Genomic DNA, 20,602 nt, shown 5'->3' with positions numbered 1-20,602 from the left:
AGCTTCATTGTGGGCCCCTGCTATCCACATTTGACACAGAAGGGAAAAGCAAAGCCAGCCTCCTTGAGCTTCCAAATTATAACTGTCAGATGATCTGGTGGATTCTGCAGTAGCTACCACACCTCCAGATGTCCTCGCCTCCATCCCAACCTGCAATGTATTAGGAAGGTTCCTCTACCTTCCTTCTTCTCTAGGTCATTTGCATTGAAAGGATGGTCTCAAGGCATCACAGTTTTCTGCACATCCAGTCTAGAGTTACCCAATTAAGGATCTCATTTGCAAGGATATCATCAACACTCCTAACTTGGGTTGGATTGTTGCGATCGGATCAGGTGGTCAGCTGAAATTTACTAATGAAGTGGAGGAAATAGATTCATCAGTGCAGTAGTATGGGTGGAAGAGAAGCACAAGTGGGAGATTTTTTCAGCATGTGAGTCACTTAGGAAGGGGATTCTGTGTGATAATAGATTTGTAAATCTGTGCCACTATAGTAACCAGTTTACTGTCTCTGTGTATCCATTAATGTAATGTGGTGTGCTCGAATACATGCAATAACATTTATTTTCAAAAAAAAAAAAAAAGAAAGAAAAAAAAAGGAAGGAAGGGAAAGGAGGGAAGAACATTGAAAACACCAGAATACTGAGAGCAGGACCTGCAGAGAGCTGAAAAGGAGCTGCCAGAAGGGGGCGCTAAGCAGCGCAGTAAAGCGTTTCTGGGCCTTTGTACAAGTTCTGTTTCCTCCACTAAAAAGCCCCCTGTGATTCCTTGACAGAATCTGTAGAAAGGATAGTAGTAATACATATAGTAAGACTAGGTTTCATCAAGCTGTAAAGGATGCTTTTAAGTTTTCATTTTGTAGACTGTAAAAGGCCTGTGGTATTATTTTTAATACCCTATAGAAGTAGATGGAATGGAACTAATTGAATGCCCCAGTGACCACACTGGGTCTTATCTTAGACTGTGCCGGGATAATATTTGCTTAAGCAGCCTGTTAAGTTACTGTGTGCCTCCCAGAAGCTCCAAAGAGCACATTTGGAAAATCACAGGTATGTACCACATTTCCATCAAGGGGCCCCTATGCATTTGTCCATGTGCTTCCAAAACACCTTGTTATCAGCAAAATCACAGAGTTCTGTGAGCTTTTTCTTTCTCCTTCCCCCAGTTGAGTCATTCGAATCATAATAAACCCTTCACCCTAATAAAACTTGATCTTAAGTGAGTACAAATAGTATGGTGATTATATTTAATTCAATCCATATTCGGCTGCTTTAATTCAATAGGCCTTACTTTGGTAATTTAGCTCCTAGTTAACTTAGAATCTAGTTCATCATTAGCTAATCTTGTTGCCATGATTATATCTCTTTAATATAGTTAACTAAAATCTCCATATTCTAAGGTTAAAGAAATTCCTGAACTCTTGTATAATTAAATGATTTCTTTTCTCACCACTTCATATTCATGTAGTTTTAAAAATTCTTTCCATTTTCATCACCTTTAACCGCTTTTCCCAAAGCCAATTAACAGGTAAATAATGATTTGTAAAGCAAAAGGTAGCACTTCATTAGCATAGTGCTGGAATAAGGCAATTATTTGCTCAAAGTAAATTGAACTTGCTGAATACATACCAAATTAATAATTTATTTTAGTTATGGTGATTTAACCAAATTAGTGCTAATAACAAGGCTACAATTGTTTTTCTTGTTGGCATTCTTTTTGTGGCTGATGTGGAAACAGCTGAGTAAAGCATTTTGTGCTACACTGAACTTATTTTCTTGAGAGGAAAACAGAATGATGTCACTATTGCATCTCCCTAACCAACAGCACTTGTTACATGAAGACTAAGCTATGGTGACTTAAGAGAAATGTGAGAAATGGGACAGGAACTGGGAAACCAGGCTCTTCTGACTGGGTGTCACCCTCGCACCGGGTAGAGGAACGTCCTTGCAGATTTCCCCTTTGGTCCCATCCTGCTGTCTAATAAGAGCCCTTCCTGAGGGTCTGAAAAAATATAACCACTGAGCCTGGCTGCATAGCTAAGGACTCCTGGAACCACCCATTTGGATAAGGACTCTCAAACAGTAAAAAGGTCACATGACAAAAGCAAAGAAGGGCATGTGGTCACCAAGGACTGGAAGAGGGGAAATGGGCAGTTGCCAATCAACAGCCATAAGGACTTCTGTTAACGAGAGGAATATGTTCCAGAGGTCCCTTGCCCAACACTCTACCTGGCGTTTACGATACTGTTCCAAATCCTCACAAGATTCTTAGGAGAGGAAATCTTCTGTTAAGAGCTTCCCCAAAAAGAAACAAATTTCTGAGAGCAAGCATCTGTTGCCAAGACCTTCTCATTCTGTTCCTTTCTCTGCCTGCTGCCTCCAGGCGTTTCTTCCCACCATTCCCCCACAACCCTGCTCAGCCGTGACCTTCTAGCTGTCACAAGACAACTTGAATTCCTCAGGCTGGCAACGCTGGCCACTCTGGTCTGCTGGAAATCCTTCCTGCATTCTCCCTCAACCCCCTCTGGCTGCCTTCTGCCCAGACCTCCTCTATGGCCCTCTGCCTCTCATTCTCTTCTGAAAATGCTGTCATAATCTGAGGATTCCAACTTTATTTCTGCCACTTCCAATATTTTTTTTTGTTTGTCCTGGTGGTTTCTAAAGCAAGATTTTCAGTTCAGAAAATGCTTCTGAGACCCAGGCTTCTACAGCCAATTGCCTATTATATGATGTAAGCTTGTCATCTTGCCGTCAACATTCCCTCAACTTCTCATCCCCCTTCATAGTCCCTGTCTTAGGGAAGCAAATCACCACCCTCTTGGTTGCCCAACACAGCAGCCTGTGATTAGCCCCCAGCACCTGTGGCCATCCTCCCTCCCACCCAAATCCCACTAGTCCCACGCCAACTGTATCCCTTAAGTCTCTGTTTCTTCTCTCTCTTCTATTCTTTTTCCTCTGTATTAAAATCAGGGCATCACATCTGTCCTCCCTGATTCTACCCCTCAGATAGCCATCTCCATCTTACTGTCGAACTTTTTAATCCTAATTCATTGCTTGGAATCCTTTAGTGGTTTCCTACGATGTTGAGGATAAAGTTAAATTGTCTTAAATTGGGGGCAAATAAGCACTGAAAAGTAAGAATAAACCGAGGAAAATAACCAGACAACTTTGTACGTGTGTGATACGGAGCTCATTTATATCTGTTACTGTCTGCTGCCACTGCCCTCTCAGACAGCCCACTCCAGCCTTGTTCTACCACTGATGCCCTTGCTCCACCTGGAGCCCTTCCTCACTGTGTGGTACAGTCTGATCGCTTTCCATAGGAGCCCTTACCTCTCTCTCATATTTATTCATCTGGCTAGTGCCTGTTCAATGTTGAAGACATAACTCAAATAGGAGTATTTTATCACCTCTAGGAAAATATCTTCATGGCCCCATTGCCCTCAACCACCCTTCTCTGTCTTCACTTTTTTTTTTTTTTAAGATTTTATTTATTTATTTGAGAGACAGAGTTATAGACAGAGAGAGGGAGAGACAAAGAGAGATTTTCCATTTGCTGGTTCACTCCCCAAATGGCCACAATACCCAGGGCTGGGCTGGACAGAAGCCAGAAGCCAGGAACTTCTTCTAGGTCTCCCACGCAGGTGCAGGGACCCAAGGACTTGGGCCATCTTCCACTGCTTTTGCAGGCCATAGCAGAGAGGTGGATTGGAAAAGGAGCTGCCAATATATAGACCAGCACCCATGTGGGATGCCGGCGTCGCAGGCAGAAGCTAAGCCCACTACACCACAGTACCAGCCCCCACGAGACTTATTGCACCATGTTCTCCATCAACATGTTTCTTCTTTTCAGGGAAAACCAATGGAAGCTTGCTGAATGCATGAATGAATGAGTGGGTGAATATTAGGCCAAACAATAAAGGGAAGTAGTATGGTACAACCACCTCTCAGTGTCCATGGGAGTTAATCCTAGACCCCCCTCAGGAAAGGGCCTATAGCACATGCATGCTTCCCACCTGCTTTCAGTCCTCTCTAGATTACTCACTGTACCTAATACAACGTAAATGCTATAAAGTGGTTGTTTTCAAATAATGCGTGGGAAACAATGACTAGGTAAAAAAGCTTGTATATGTTCAACAGAGACATGTTGTTTTGAACTATTTTTGTTCTGCAGTTTCTTGAACCCATGGGTGCAGAACTTGCAGATACAGACAGCGGCCTGGATACAAAACAGGAACAATGTGTTGTACCTTGAAGTATCAGATTTCTGATTCGGGTTTGGGGGAGCTGATTTGGGTAACTGAAAGAACTGTTTGACCTTTATTAGGCCTAAATTTTCTTTTCCCTTAATTTAGGAGGTAATAGACACAGCAAAAGTCTGTTTTCAACCCTAATTTTCTACGATCTGCCTATTAGCTCACAGAAAAACAAGAGCAACCATGGTGTTGGCTGTGTGTTGTAGAATCAGTTCAAGGCTTGTGCACCTTCAGTGTGGGCTGACTCCACCAGGGCCACTGATCTCCTGAATCTGTTCCCATATTCCAAAAGCTGGAATGTAAAGTTTTTTTCCAAGTAAAGAGGTATACATCCCTGTGAATATTCTGTATCTTACTGTTCACTCTGATTTTCTTTTAAGTTTGGATATGTTTATTAAAGTTTATAGAAACATCATAACCAGAAACCTGCTTCATAAATATAAATCTTTTAAAATGATATAAATAATAAACTTCAGCCTAGGAATCTTCCGATACAATGCAAACAATGAGAACTGCAGGGGGCATCTTTTAATATTATGCAAGAATGAGTAAAAATTTTCATTTCTAAAATAAAAACAACCTGATTGTTTTAACCTAAATTATAAGGAGCTCATTTTTGGCATTGATGTGACTATTAGACCCAAATGACAATCTAAACTTGTATTCTTTTTTTTTTTTTTTTTTTTTTTTTTTTTTTGACAGAGTGGACAGTGAGAGAGAGAGAGACAGAGAGAAAGGTCTTCCTTTTCTGTTGCTTCACCCCCCAGTGGCTGCTGTGGCCGGTGTGCTGCGGCCAGCGCACCGCGCTGATCAGAAGGCAGGAGCCAGGTGCTTCTCCTGGTCTCCCATGTAGGTGCAGGGCCCAAGGACTTGGGCCATCCTCCACTGCACTCCCGGCCACAGCAGAGAGCTGGCCTGGAAGAGGAGCGACCGGGACAGGATCCGGCGCCCCGACTAGGACTAGAACCTGGTGTGCCAGTGCCACAGGAGGAGGATTAGCCTATTGAGCCGAGGTGCCGGTCTGAAACTTGTATGCTTAAAAGTTAAACACGTGGGGCCAGTGTTGTGGTATAGCGGGTAAAGCCATTGCTTGGCAACCCATTTAGGCACAAGTTTGAGTCCTAGCTGCTCTACTTCTGGTCTTCTGTTACTGGCCTGGAAAAAGCAGTGGAAGATGGCCCAAGTGCTTAGGCCCCTGCACCCACATGGAGACCCAGAAGATTTCTTGGCTCTTGGCTTCAGTCTGGCTCAGCACTGGCTGTTGTGGATGGAAGATGTCTATCTGACTCTCTCTCTGTCTTTCTCTATCTTTCAAATAAAATAAATAAATATTTAAAAAAGTAAACATGTTAAGTACATTTCTCATAGTGTTCTGTTGATACTAATAATTGAAATAAAAATATTTGCAAACAGTTTCAAAAAACATCATGAATCTGTTTCCCAAATAGGGCATCTGAAATATCAAAACTTTTTTCTCAATTTTTAAAATTTATGTATATAAATGGAACAGGTTTCATATATTTCATATATGAAGTTTTAAGATCATATTGCTGCGGCTCAATAGGCTAATCCTCTGCCTTGCAGTGCCAGCGCACCGGGTTCTAGTCCCGGTCGGGGCGCCGGATTCTGTCCCAGTTGCCCCTCTTCCAGGCCAGCTCTCTGCTGTGGCCAGGGAGTGCAGTGGAGGATGGCCCAAGTGCTTGGGCCCTGCACCCCATGGGAGACCAGGAAAAGCACCTGGCTCCTGGCTTCGGATTAGCGTGATGCACCTGCCAAAGTGCACCAGCCACGGCGGCCATTGGAGGGTGAACCAACAGCAAAGGAAGACCTTTCTCTCTGTCTCTCTCTCTCACTGTCCACTCTGCCTGTCAATAAATAAATAAATAAAAGATCATACTAATATTCCCCACCCTCTCTTGCTCTCACCCTCTCTGCCCCTTCCATTCTTATTTTACTTCTAATTTTTATAATGACATACTTTCAATTTACTTCCAAATTACAAACTTAATCTTCCACTAAATAAAAAATTCAACAAGTAGTAAGTAGGAAAAACCACCATTCCTCAGAAGTATAGGCAGGGCTATAAACAATAAAAAAATCTCAAGATATCAAGTTCATTCAGATACATTACTTTTTTTTACTGTTCCATATATGTTACCATAAATCTGAGGAAGTGTATGATATTTGTCTTTTTGGGACTGACGGATTTGACTAAGCATAATGGTCTGTAATTGCACCCATTTTGGTGCAAAAGATAGGATTTCATTCTTTTTTATGGCTGAAATCCATCGTGTATATTTACCAAATTTGCTGTATCCAGTCATCTGTTAATGGACATCTGGGCTGATCCCATATCTTAGCTATTGTGAATTGAGCTGCTATAAAAGTTGGAGTACATGTAGCTCTTTTTTTTTTGAAGGTTTTTATTTAATGAAAACAAATTTCATAGGTACAGCTTTTAGGGATATAGTGTTTCTTCACCCCATTCCTGCCCTCCCACCCCACTCCCATCCCACCTCTTACTCCCTCTCCCATTACATTTTTCATTAAGATTCATTTTTAATTGACTTTATATACAGAAGACCAAGTCTATTCTAAGTAGAGATGTCAGCTGTTTGCACCCACACAGACACACAAAGTATAAAGCACAGTTTGAAGAAAAGTTTTACTATTAATTCTCACAGTAAACCTCATTAAGGACAGGGGTCCAACATGGGGAGCAGGTGCACAGTGACTCCTGTTGTTGATTTAACAATTAACACTCTTATTTTTAATGTCAGTGACCACCCGAGGCTCTTGACATGAGCTGCCAAGGCTATGGAAGCCTTTTTTTTTTTTTTTTGGGCAGAGTTATTGAAAGAGAGAGAGAGACGGAGAGAAAGGTCTTCCTTCCGTTGGTTCACTCCTCAAATGGCCACTACAGCTGGCGCGCTGCGCTGATCCAAAACCAGGAGCCAGGTGCTTCCTCCTGGTCTCCCATGCAGGTGAAGGGTGGAAGCCTTTTGAGTCCACAAACTCCATTGGTATTTAGACAGGGCCATATGCAAAGTGGAAGTTCTCACCTCCCTTCAGAGAAAAGTGCATCCTTCTTTGATGGCCCCTTCTTTCCACTCGGGTCTCACAGAGATCTTTCATTGCAGAACCACTTTTGAAACTATGTCTTGGCTTTCCATGCCTGAAATGCTCTCATGGGATTTTCAGTCAGGTCCAAATGCCTTAGGGGATGATTCTGAGGTCAGAGTGCTGTTTAGGGTGTTTGTCATTCTAGGAGTCTGCTGTGTGGACTGCTTCCCATGTTCTCAGTGGAAATGCTTCCAGCTTTTCTGCATTCAGTAGGATGCTGGCCATGGGTTTTATAGATTGCCTTGATTGTGTTGAGGAATGTTCCTTCTATACCCAATTTGCTTAAAGTTTTCATCATGAAAGGGTGTTGTATTTTATCAAATGCTTTCTCTGCATCTATTGAGATAATCATATGGTTTTTCTTCTGCAGTTTGTTAATGTGGTGTATCACATTGATTGATTTGCAAATGTTGAACCATACCTGCATACCAGGGATAAATCCCAGTTCGTCCGGGTGAATAATTTTCCTGATGTGTTGATGAATTCAATTGACCAGAATTTTGTTAAGGATTTTTGTATTTATGTTCATCAGGGAGATTGGTCTGTAGTTTTCTTTCTCTGTTGCATCTTTTCTGGATTTTAGGTATTAAAGTGATGCTGGCTTCATAGAAAGAATTTGGAAGGATTCTCTCTCTTTCAATTGTTTTGAATAACTTGAGAAGAATAGGAGTTAGTTCTTCTTTAAATGTTTGGTAGAATTCAGCAGTGAATCCCATCTACTCCTGGGCTTTTCTTTGTTAGGAGGGCCTTTATTACTGATTCAATTTCTGATTTAGTTATGGGTCTATTTAGGTTTTCTATGTCTTCATGGCTCAATTAAGATTGTATGTCAATTTAGGTTGTATGTCTCAAGGAATCTGCCCATTTCTTCTAGGTTTCTCAGTTTGTTGGCATACAGCTCTGTGTAGTAATTTCTGATGATTCTTTTTATTTCTGTGGTATCTGTTGCTAAATTTCCTTTTTCATCTCTAATTTTATTGATTTGGGTCTTCTCTCTCCTTTTTTTGGTTAGTTGGCCAATGGAGTGTCAATTTTTTTATTTTTTCAAAAAATCAGCTCTTCATTTTGCTGATCTTTTGTATTGCTTTTTGGTTTCAATTTTGTTTGATTGATTTCTTCTCTAATTTTAATTATGTCTTTCCTTCTACTGGTTTTGGTTAAGTTTGCTGTTTATTTTTTCTAGATCCTTGAGGTACATAAATAGTTCATTTATTTGGTACCTTTCCAGTTTCTTGTTGTAAGCACCAATTGCTATAAACTTTCCTTTTAACACTGCTTTTGCTGTATCCCACAAATTTTGGTATGTTGTATTGTCATCTTCATTTGTTTCTAGAAATTTTTTGCTATCTCTTTTATTTCTTCTATGATCCACTGTTCATTCACTAAAATGTTCATTCTCCATTTTTTTGCATATGTTGTAATGATTATTGAGTTGCTGATTTCTAGCTTCATTGCATTGTGATTCAAGAAGATGCATGGTATAACTTCAATTTTTTTTAATTTGCTGAGACTTGCTGTATGGTCTAGCATGTGGTCAATCCTAGAGAATGTTCCATGTACTGGAGAGAAATATACATACTCTTTGGCTGTAGGGTGGAAGGTTCTGTAGATATCAGCTAGGTCTATTTGGTCTATGGTGTCGATTAACTCTGTTGTTTTCCTTAGGATTTTCTGTTTTGTTGATCTGTCCCTTGCTGAGAGTGGGGTATTGAAGTTCCCCACCACTATTGTATTTGGATCTATATCTCCCGTTAAATCTTTTAACATTTCTTTTAAATAGCAGGTACCCTGTGGTTGGGTGCATATACATTCATAATGGTCACATCTTCCTGTTGAATTGATCCTTTGATCATTATATAGTGTTCTTCTTTGTCTCTCTTGATGGTTTTTGTGTTAAAGTCTATTTTGTCTGATATCAAGATGGCCACACCAGCTTTTTTTTGGTTTCTATTAGCGTGGATTATCTTTTTCCATCCTTTCATTTTCAGTGTGCAAGCATCTTTGTTGTTAAGATTTGTTTTTTGTAAGCAGCAACTAGATGGATCTCCTTTTTTAATCCGTTAAGCCAGTTTGTGTGTTTTAACTGGGGAGTTGAGACCATTTATAGTCAGTGTTACTATTGTTAAGTACTGACTTTGCCCTGCCATATTTCTCTAAATAGTTCTGTTTATGTACTTTGGATTTCATTTGTTTTTTTTTGTTGGGTGATTATCTACTTTTCCAGTGATGTTCTTGTTTCTGTGTGTAGCACATGTTTGAACAACTTTCCTAGGGCTGGGCGAGTACTTACAAATTGTTTCAATTTATATTTTCTGTGGAAGATCTTTATTTCTCCATCATAAATGAGAGTTTTGCAGGATACAGTAATCTGGGTTGACAGTTTTTTTTTCTCTTAAGACTTGGAGTCTGTCTTGCCATTCTCTCCTTGCCTGTAGGGTTTGTGATAAGAAGTCTGGGGTGGCCGGCGCCGCGGCTCACTAGGCTAATCCTCCGCCTAGCGGCGCCGGCACACCGGGTTCTAGTCCCGGTCGGGGCGCCGGATTCTGTCCCGGTTGCCCCTCTTCCAGGCCAGCCCTCTGCTGTGGCCAGGGAGTGCAGTGGAGGATGGCCCAGGTGCTTGGGCCCTGCACCCCATGGGAGACCAGGAAAAGCACCTGGCTCCTGGCTCCTGCCATGGGATCAGCGCGGTGCGCCGGCCGCAGCGTGCCAGCCGCGGCGGCCATTGGAGGGTGAACCAACGGCAAAGGAAGACCTTTCTCTCTGTCTCTCTCTCTCACTGTCCACTCTGCCTGTCAAAAAAAAAAAAAAAAAAAAGAAGTCTGGGGTGAGTTTAATCAGGTTTTCTCTATATGTGATTTGGTGTTTCTCTCATGCACATTTTAGGCTCTTTATGTGTTACTGAGGAGAGCTTTGCCACTATGTGTCGAGGTGAGGATCTTTTCTGGTCTGTCTGTTGGGAGTTCTGCATATTTCCTGAATTTGAATGTGTCTTTCTTTCTCCAGAAGGGGAAAGTTCTATGTTATTATTTCATTAAAAAGGCCTTCTAATCCTTTCTCTGTTTTGATGCCTTCTGGAACTCCTAGGATCTGTATGTTGGATTGTTTGATAGAATCTTGCAGATCGACAACCTTGTTTTTCAATTTCCTGATTTTGTGTTTTGTTTGGTCTGACTGAGTTATTTCCAGAAATGTGTCTTCTAGTTCTAACATTCATTCTTCTGTTTCATTTATTCTATTTCTGAGAATATCCACTGTATTTTTTATTTGCTTTATTGGATTCTTCATATCTAGAATTTCATTCTGATTTCTCTTCAATATCTCAATTTCTTGGGAACACTTTTCATTTAGGTCATGAATTTGTTTCTGATTGCTTCTAAGTAACCTGAAGATTAATTTTCTGAATTCCCTTTCTGGCATATCCTCAATCTCTTCTGCTTCTGTTATTGAAGAGGTGATGTAGTGTTCCATTCTGGGGCTAATACTGTCTTCCTTAGTCTTATTAAAATCCACCCCCCACCTAGTTTTTCAGCATTTCTGGTTCCTTTTATCTTTAATACATGTCTTGGTGCTGTTGGCAAGACTTCCTTCTGCTATGTGTCTGTGCATTGCCAGTGGAAATACAGAACCCGGCCTCTGGAAGTCCTGCTCACTTCTGGATGGTGATGGGGGCAGATAGGAGAGCTCTTGTGCACTAAGCCCCACCTACTTGGGCCATGCTCTAGTGTGTGAAAGGAGCTAGGATTTCAATGTTTAGAACTTCTCCACATTGTACAGCTCATGTGGTGGCGGGAGGGGATTACTCTGAAATGTTGTGATCCTCATTCCCAGGTGAGTTGAGTGGGGTGTGGTGAAGTGGCCCCCACAATTGATGGGCATGTGCATGGGAGACAAATGCAGTAGCACCCTGTTTACATTAGGAGATGTAAACAGACAAAATGGCTTCTCCCAGCCAGCTGCAGGTCCAGTTGTGGGGAGGGGGAGATGCAGATGGGCACCTCAGAGGTGTGCCCGAGTTCTCTATCTATTCCCCTATTCTTCCCTCTTGGAATTTCAAGCACAGTTTACCCAGCTCTCCCACTTGCGACCTCATGCCTCACCTGGTCTGCCTGGGGAGGGAGGGAGGGAATGGCATCACTCGTCCTGTTTTGCTTCTCCATCACACCTCTGCTGTGTCTCTGTGACTCTCTGCCCCCTCTGTGTGGTCCTACTCAGTCTCTGCTGGATTCCTGGGCTTCTCTGCTCAAAACTAGGGCTCTGTCGCCAGCCTGTATCCCCTTTCTTTATTAACAATCTATTTTCCCCCTGCAACTCAGAATGTCTTTTTGGTATACCGACATCTTGGCTTCGCCACAAATGAACTCTTCATATTCTGATTTCATTTCGTTTAGGTAAATTCCCAGGTGTGGGATGGCTGGGTCATACGGTAGATCTGTTTTCAGATTTCCGAGGAATCTCCATACTATCTTCCATAGTGGTTGCATTAGTTTACCTCCTACCAGCCATGTATTAGGGTAGCTTTTCCCCCACATCCCCAGCAACTTTTATTATTTTTTGATTTGTAGATGATAGTCATTCTAACTGGGGTGAGGTGAAACCTCATTATGGTTTTGATTTGCGTTTCCCAGATGACTAGTGACCCTGAGCATCCTTTCATGTGTGTATTGGACATTTGTGTTTCATTCTTTGAAAAAACACCTGTTCGTATCCTCACCCCATTTCTTAACTGGATTGTTTCTTTTGTTGTTGTTGAGTTTCTTGGACTCCTTATATATTCTGGATAGCAATCTTTTATGAGGCATATAGTTTGAAAATATTTTCTCTCATTCTGTGTGTTGCCTCTTCACTTTGCTGAGAAGCTTCTTTACCTTGATTTAATCTCACCTGGCTATGTTTTATTTTATTCCCTGTGCTTCTGGGGTCTTATCCAAGAAGTCATTGCCTAGGTCAATGTCTTGCAGTGTTTCCGCTCTGTTTTCCTTTAGCAGTTTGATTTAGATTCTTGATCTCTTGTGAGTTGATTTTTTATAGGGTGTAAGGTAGGGATCTTGTTACATACTTTTGCATGTAAAGATCCAGTTTTGCCAACACCATTTACTAAAGAAATTTTCCTTTCTCCAGGGAGTGATTTTAACTCTTTTGTCAAAAATTAGTGAATTACAGACATATGAGTTAATTTCTGGGGCTTCTAATCTGTTTCATTGATCCACATGTCTATTTTTATGCCAGTGCCAGGCCTATTTGATTAAAACTTGAAATCTGGTATTGTGGTACCTTCAGCTTTGTTTTTAATGTTCAGGATTACTTTGGCTATTTGGGATCTCTTGTGTTTGCATATGAATTATAGATCTGAGAAGAATGTCCTTGGTATTTTGTTTAGAATCAATTGAATCTGTGAATTGCTTTGGGTAGTATGAACATTCTGGTGGTATTAATTCCTCCAACTTATGAACATGAAAGCTTTTTCCCTTTTTTGTGTTTTCTACTTCTTCTGAAGTTTTTTAATTAAATATTCTATTATTGAAATAACTTTATTTTTAAGAGAGGTGGGGACATTCAGTGCTCAGAGAACAATACCTGTCTTGGGGTGAATGGGTGTAAGTATGGCATGATAATGACTGAAGCCAGATCTGTTTCTCAATGTGCCTTCCCCCTTTCTTGTAGATGGAAGTCCTTACACTTGGTGGGTTGGCAAAGCCAATGAGAAGCACTACTACTGGGGAGGCTCCGGGCCTGGCATTCAGAAGTGTGCCTGTGGCATTGAGCGTAACTGCACAGACCCCAAGTACTACTGTAACTGCGACGCCGATTACAAGCAGTGGTGAGTACCACCTGCCATCAGCTCAACCAAGGGCAACCCCTTCCCGCCCCGGCCCCAGCAATGTGCCTTGACATCATGCTAATTAGATAGAGGGGGAAGTTTGAAAAGTGCTGGAAAAAAAAAAGAGAATGGGTAAGAAGGTTTGGAACTCACCCAGCTGACAAATTTCAGGAAGATACTGAAAAATATAAAAGCAGAAAGAGGTCAGTGTGACAAGGGTTTGCCTTTAGGAATGGGCTGACACATAATTGATGTGTTCATATTTTATTCAGAAAGGAAAATAATGAGCCATGATGTAGACAGTGATTTGCATTATAAAACATGCTGTGGAAGAACAGAGAGAGTGGCCTGGCAGCAAGCCCATATGTGTGCAGGGAGGGTGCCTGGTCAGTGATGTCTCCTGGGGAGTGCTACCACCTGCTGTGATGTTTGCTTTGAGTCTCAGGACCAAAACAAAACAGAACAACAGCCTCAGTGGGGGGTAGGGATCATTCTTTTCTCCTGTCTACAGCAAGTGCTTACCTGTCTTTCCCTTCACTGCACTGTGTATAACTGATACAAATCAGTTCAAGAAAGATCTATTTTGGGTTTCTTTCATCCCTCTGCTGGCTTTTGTCCTGCTTTGCAGTAAATGGCTAGGTCTGCTTCAGTAGTAGAGAAAGATAAAATCGGCTGTCATTCCCTGTTGTTGTTTTTTGTTTGTTTGTTTCTTTGTTTGTTTGTTTAAATAAAAGGCCCAAAAGTTTAAGGAGAAAGGATCTAAACTTTAGTATGTTTCCCCCAGAAGCGCACAATGCAGCGCTGCCTTCCTACAGTTTTAGAGCCCGGAAGGGCTCTGTGTGCTGGGTCCCCGCCTCTGCACAGTTGAGCCCTGGGTTTCCTCGTGGGCCGCGTCTGCTTCAGTCTGCCTCCTGCCCTACGCTGTGGGCAAGGACAGTTTCTAAGACATGTTCATCCTGCCAGTGAACTGAAAGCAAATTCTCAGAATGTAAAGCTATGTGACGCGCAGGTAGGCTGTTGTCAGAAGGCACAATGGCAACAAATTGGGTTATAAATTTAATTGGCTTTTGGCAATTCATGAATCAAGGCAGCCGCCATTCTAGGAAATGATGAGCGCCCCCACTGGGCACTAGCAGAGCAATGGTTTCATAAGGCAGAAACACTGAACAACAGAGGAAGAAAAACCCGACTACTCACATCACATTACTTCAGCTGACTTTTTCGTAAGGGATAAAGCGGAGGAGATTTTCTTATCATGCCAGCCAAAACTGGATTGCTTGGGTACTGGACTACTGTATCTCTTTCTCCTGATGTCTCTGACAGTCTGATGAACAGCTTAACTATGGCTGGCTGGCTTGGAACCTCAGCATGAGCGACTCCCATTTGGTTTGGTCTCTTGGGCCTGGTGTACTCCGAACCTATAAATTTTATTTAACAATGTCTACTCATTTTCCAAAACCCATGCTTCTTTTACTAGCTGGAATAAATCACCAAAGCTGTGCATTTCAATGGCTTAAAATTTCTGTGTGTAAAATACTTGTACAAAGCTATCATTCATTTTATTAAAAAAATACATTATATATATTTATATATGTGTGTGTGTGTGTATTTGAAAGACAGAGAAACAGAGAAAGAGGGAGAGAGAGAGAGAGAGCAAGAGAGAAATCTTCCATCTGCTGGTTCACCCCTCAAAAAGCCACAATAGCCAGAAGTAGGCCCTGCCAAAGCCAGGAGCCTGGGACTCCAACTGGGCTTCCCATGTGGGTGGCAGTGACCCAAGGACTTGGGCCATCTTCTGCTACTTTCCCAGGGAGCTGAACCAGAAGCACCATTCCAATGTGGGGTGCTGGCATTGCAAGCAACACAATACCAGCTGCTTTATTTGTAATTATTTATAAAGAGAACGTGCTACTCAATTTTAATTTTATATGAAAGATATGTATACACATATACACATAGCCTTGTGCACACCCTATAGAAAGTCTGGAAGCCAAGAGAAAGCAACTGAAAGGGCCCGGGTTTTGAAGTTAACTTCTCATTCTTTCACTGTCAGTCAGTCATTCATTTAATATTGATTGGACATCTACGTGTCAGAGACTCCACTTAGCCCCGGGGATAAAGCAGTGAATGACATGAGCAGGAAACTCGGCCTGATTCATGTTGTTGTCATTCTTCACCATCTGTATGTTGTACAGCAAGTCTGGCAGACTGCCGCTGTGATCCATCCATTTGTGTATTCTGCCGTGACTCCTGCCTGGGCGGGGAGTTGCTCTGAGTGCTGCCTCCCTAACCAGAACTGTCCCAGCTGGTTCCTCATGCAGGCAACCTGACACATGCTGCCTCCACCACCACTGCTCCATCCTTCTTGCCCCTCACGGAGGAGAGCTGAGGGTCGCAGGGAGAGGAAGACCTACTGCCTACGCCCCAGGGCAACCTGCTTCTATCAGATATCAGCATAAGAGCTCAGGGATACAGTGATCACCAGAACATGGCCAAGCACTAGCTGAAGGGAAACACACAGATGGACAGCACAGGGGTCAGCACTGTGGCTCAGTTCATTGCAGCAGTGGCTTGCAGCGCTGGCGTCCTGGTTGGAGGCCCAGCTGCCCCACTTCCCATCCAGCCCTTGCTAATGGCCTGGAAAAGCCACAGAGGATGGCCCAAGTGCTTGGGCCCTTGCACCCATGTGGGAGACCCAGAAGAAGCTCCTGGTTCCTGGCTTCGGGATTGGCGTAGCTCCGGCCATTGCGGCCATCTGGGGAGTGAACCAGCAGATGGAAGATTCATTCTTTCTCTCTCTCTCTCTCTATCTCTCTCTACATCTCTATCTCTATCTCTCTCTTAAATTCTGCCTTTCAAATAAATCAATAAATCTTTTTTAAAAATGCCCAGCATAACACAGTCAGTGTCAGAGGATCCCACAGGGACTGATAGAAGAGAATGTCAGCCTGAGGTAGTGAAGACAAGTAAGGACATCTCAGAGAAAGAGGCATGCTCAAAAGAGAAGTCTGCCTGGCGCACGCTTCCTTGCCCGGTGGTCTTGGAGGAGTAGCATGAAGGAGCTAAGTCAGTGCAGTAGCTCTGGAATGACCCCTGCAAAGGAAAGGAGGAGCCACAGGCAGGCTAAGTATGTAAGCACAACGGCACCAGGGCCTCCCTTCTGCTCAGGGGCTCAGAAGTTTGGACTTCCTGCCAGAGCAGCCCTTTAAGGCAGAGGCAAGAGAATGCTGCAATCGCCCTTGAAAACCATTGAGGACTTGAGACAAAGGATGGCAGGATATGCAAAATGAGGGAACACATTTGAAATATTTGGGAAATGATATCCATAGGATCTGATGTTGATGGCTGGGAAAGGAAAGAGGAGTCCGGGTGGGCTCCTAGAAATGGAGTGGATGGAAAGCCATATATCAGGCTCAGGAGAGGGGGTGGGTGTTAAGTTCAGTTTGTAAAATATTAAGTTTGAGGCCCAAGCCTAATTTTTCTGTCTAAATCCAGAGGGGCACCATCAGTAGAATTACAGGTAACACATATAGATTTTAGAGAAACATACTTGCCTCTGAAACATTTCAAAAATACTCTTATTTATTTATTTATATTTGAAATGCACAGAGACAGACAGAGACCTCCAGTCTGCTAGTTCACTCCCCAAATGCCCCAGGCGGAATCCAGGAGCTAGGTACTCAATGTGGGTCCCTCACATGGGTGGCAGGGGCCCAAATATTTGAGCCATCACTCACTGCCCCCAAGGGTACACATTAGCAGGAAACTGGGATAGAGAGCAGAGCTAGAATTTGACCCCAGTGCCTCTGAAATGGGGTAGGAGTATCCCCAGCAGCAGTGGCAGTGTTGTGCCACCCCTATCCTCCCCAGCTCACCCCAGATCACATTTTAGAAAACCTACTACAGGACATACCTAATTCATCCCCACTCTGGCAAGCTTTTTTTTTTTTAAAGATTTATTTAATTTATTTGAAATACAGAGTTTCAGAGAGAGAGGTAGAGACAGAGAGAGTGAGTTCCATCTGCTGGTTTACTCCCCAAATGGCCACAACAGCCAGAGCTGGGCCATTCCAAAGCCAGGAGCCAGGAGCTTCTTCCTGGTTTCCCATGCAGGTGCAGAGACCCAAGCACTTGGGCCATCTTCTGCAGCTTTCCCAGGCCATAGCAGGGAGCTGGATCGAAAGTGGAGCAGCCAGGACTCGATCCAGCACCCATATGGGATGCCGGCACTGTAGGTGGTAGCTTTACCTGCTACACCACAGCACCGCCCCTCTGGTAGGCTTTTGATTAAAGTATGTTTCACAGTTACACAGAGACTTGGTCACTGCTGATGTCTTTCTTACTTATGGCTGAGTAGTAACCAAGACATCCTTACTTCTTTGCTTCTGTAAACTTTCTCTGACATCTCGTAACAGGCACTCTATGAGGGGTTTACAGAAAACTTACAGAAAATGTGCATTATGAAAAAGGTATGCATGAATTTCAAAAATTTTTGCCACAAAATAAACATCTTTTAATTCCATTTGCCAGGAACTTTTTGAAATATTCTCACGTTCTGAGCATACCAACAATATTAATAGGTACATGTATAACAAACAGCTATTACAAGGCTATTCCCTATATAACCCAAGAAAGAAAGTGTTGGCAGATGTATTATTGGTCTTTAAATTCAACAGCACCACCTGACAAAGGGTCTCCCATGCGGACTTTTAAAATGTCTCAGAAGGGATTGGGTTGCTCCTGGAGGCACGTCCCGCTTGTTCAGGAGCAGTGAAGAGTGAGCGTATCTTGAAGCAGGAAGATCTTACATCCAGGCCCAAACTCGCCAGTTTAGGACAGAGGCTTATAAGCAGCTTAAAACCTCCCTGAAACATAGATTTGTTGTCTGTATAATAACAATGAATCTGGTTGGGGGACTTTTGTGAGCTATAAATAGTGTATAGAAATTGAAACATTTTATAAATTATGCAAGATGGGATACATAACTATTTTCAATTTTTAATTATGCTATTCTTAATGATTCCAAATGAATCATAAGAAATGAACTGTGGAAAGTGAGGTCCTTCATGTTCTCCACCTGCTGTTCAGCAGGCTGCAAATCAAATTCCACAACTCCACGCATGACAGTGTATGGAATACGCTCCATTGGAGACGGTCTGAAATCCGGGGTCATCAAGAGGTCCCTGACTGCATCATCCCTCAAGAGAGGTGCTGGAGCCATTGTTCTCCTGGAGTCCCCAAGCCCAAATGGTCCACAGAGTGAGGGAGAATCAGACACCCAGGGCAGCAGGCAGTCTGGGTGCAGGTGCCTGCTGTTTGCAGACATCGTCTTGGAGTGTTTCCCCTCTAGGGACAGGCAGGAAGCTGACGTTGCATGCAACCTGCATGCAATCCCATCCCCCCAGGAGACCTGAGGAACACTGCCCTGGCAACCCAGAGTGCACTTCTTTCTGTTTAACCATGGAGCATTGCTGAGAGATGAACAAAAAAGAAAATCTAGCACCTATAGCCATGACAACATTGATTGTGAGGGAAGGGTAAAAACCAACGTTCTGTTGAATCCCATGCTTCCAAACTATGTGTTCCAGTTAATGAAGTTGCTCCTTGCAATAATCTGACCTCAAAGACTCATTTGATTAGGGTGGACTGACCACAACGAATTTCTATGTCATTCTGTCACTTTGTGGCCTAACTCAGGACATTTAACTTCTGAGTTTTTATTCTTGGCAAAATACAGATTGCTAATACTTCGCAAGTCATGCACAGATCTTGGCAAACTGCTGTCATAAGTTAATATTTCATAAGTGTAGAAAAATATACAATTTTATCATTGTTTGAGTATTGAACAGAACCCTTGCTAAAGTCATTACACATTTCTAATACCATAAATGTAGATTGGAACACAGAAAATTTTGATTTACTTTCCAAAAATTACATTGAAACGAGGAACAGAGAGATGACTAAAGACCCATGTATCTAAATTCCTCTTCCAAAGTTGTTCTACAAAACCATGAACATGGAAGAGCTCACCCATTGCTTTCATCTTGGTAATGATTTGAGGATTTAAAATTTTGACATGCTTTTGGTAAGTTTTAATTTTAAAGCTTATACCATAGACCACATGTTATATGTTCCTTTTGAAGAACTCTGAAACATAGGTTGAACATTTATTCTTATTTACTAGAGTAAATCACATAGAAAAGAAGCCAAGATAAATGAGACTGTAGCTGAGAGCATGACTGGGCCTCTTAACAAAGCTGCCATGGCCTGAGAGTCCTATAACTATCTCAATAATTGCCTGATTATCTATGCTGTGAGAATTTTTGCACAGTTATTTCTGAGATTGAATGTAATTTAACATTTATGATTTACTATTCACAGCAATAGTAAATATTCCCACCTACAGTGCCAGAATCCTAATTAAGCAAGCCTTGGTCTCAGCTAAGTGCCCACTGCTGGGTAATTCCTGGTCTCTCTCAGCCTGACTCAATGAACTAAATCATCACATCTGAAATTAGCAATTCCAGAATGGAATTATCAGTGAAGGAATGCCATTTGTTGCTGGAGTGCCCTTTTCTCATTGTCCTTGTGAATTTCTGGATTATTGTGTCCCAGCCAAGATGAGCACATACATATAGGATGGGAAATAAAAGTGAGGTGAAAAGTCATTAGCACAGCCTTTGTGTTGCAGTTGGTAACCTTTTCCCACCCTGATATTAGAGAGGCCAGATACTAACTGGTTATGCGATATTCTGCTGGCCCTGAGTCAGGCTGGTTTGTCTGGAGACCTTTCTCTTCCAGGGCCAGAAATAATGCCTGTCCACCCTTGGTCAGCAGCAGAGAGAAGTTTACCAAAGATTCTCTTCAGTGTTAAAAAGCCACAAGTTTATATTTGATTGTGTCAACTTACTATCCAACAACCAGCTGCTAAGTGTTTTTGAATATGTGAAAGGGAATCATACATTTTTGTTATTTATAAACAATCTGATTCAATCTTCTTAGTGACATTTTTTCTACAAAGTCTTCAGGATATTTTCACTAAAAGTGAAATACTGATATGTGCATTTCCATTCCTCATGTTATTTAAATAACAGTGAACATTTATTGAGTTTTAATTATAGGCCCGACATTGTTGGCATTGTTCCTAGGGCTAAAATGTATTGTGTTATTTAGAGATCATGCTGACTCTACAACGAATGTGGTATTTTAGCCACATTTTACAAATGAGGAACCCGAGCCCCAGGGAGGTTAAGTTCTTTCCCAAAGTCCCAGGACTGGCAAGGGGTAGAGCAGTGATGCAAAGCCCCCGCAGGCAGCTCCAGACTCATTCTGAAACACCACTCAGTTTTTAGCTCGTGGACTACCAATTGCATGATTTCATCTTTTCTTTCCACTGGAGTTAAGTCCAT

The 20,602-nt window shown here is 42.3% G+C and overlaps 1 protein-coding gene across 1 annotated transcript in view; it reads left to right on the top strand.

Annotated features, from left to right (window-relative positions):
- Positions 1-20,602, top strand: part of CNTNAP2 (contactin associated protein 2) — a 2,389,242-nt gene that overhangs the window by 1,848,386 nt on the left and 520,254 nt on the right. The window contains exon 14 of the mRNA XM_008258071.4: positions 13,037-13,193. Coding sequence (XP_008256293.2) covers positions 13,037-13,193 — 157 coding nt within the window. The remainder of the gene's footprint in view (positions 1-13,036; positions 13,194-20,602) is intronic.

This window comes from Oryctolagus cuniculus, chromosome 3 (assembly GCF_964237555.1).
Source record: "Oryctolagus cuniculus chromosome 3, mOryCun1.1, whole genome shotgun sequence".
NCBI lineage: Eukaryota > Metazoa > Chordata > Mammalia > Lagomorpha > Leporidae > Oryctolagus > Oryctolagus cuniculus.
Note: the sequence above shows the minus strand (reverse complement) of the source record. Positions and strands in the feature narration are given on the sequence as shown.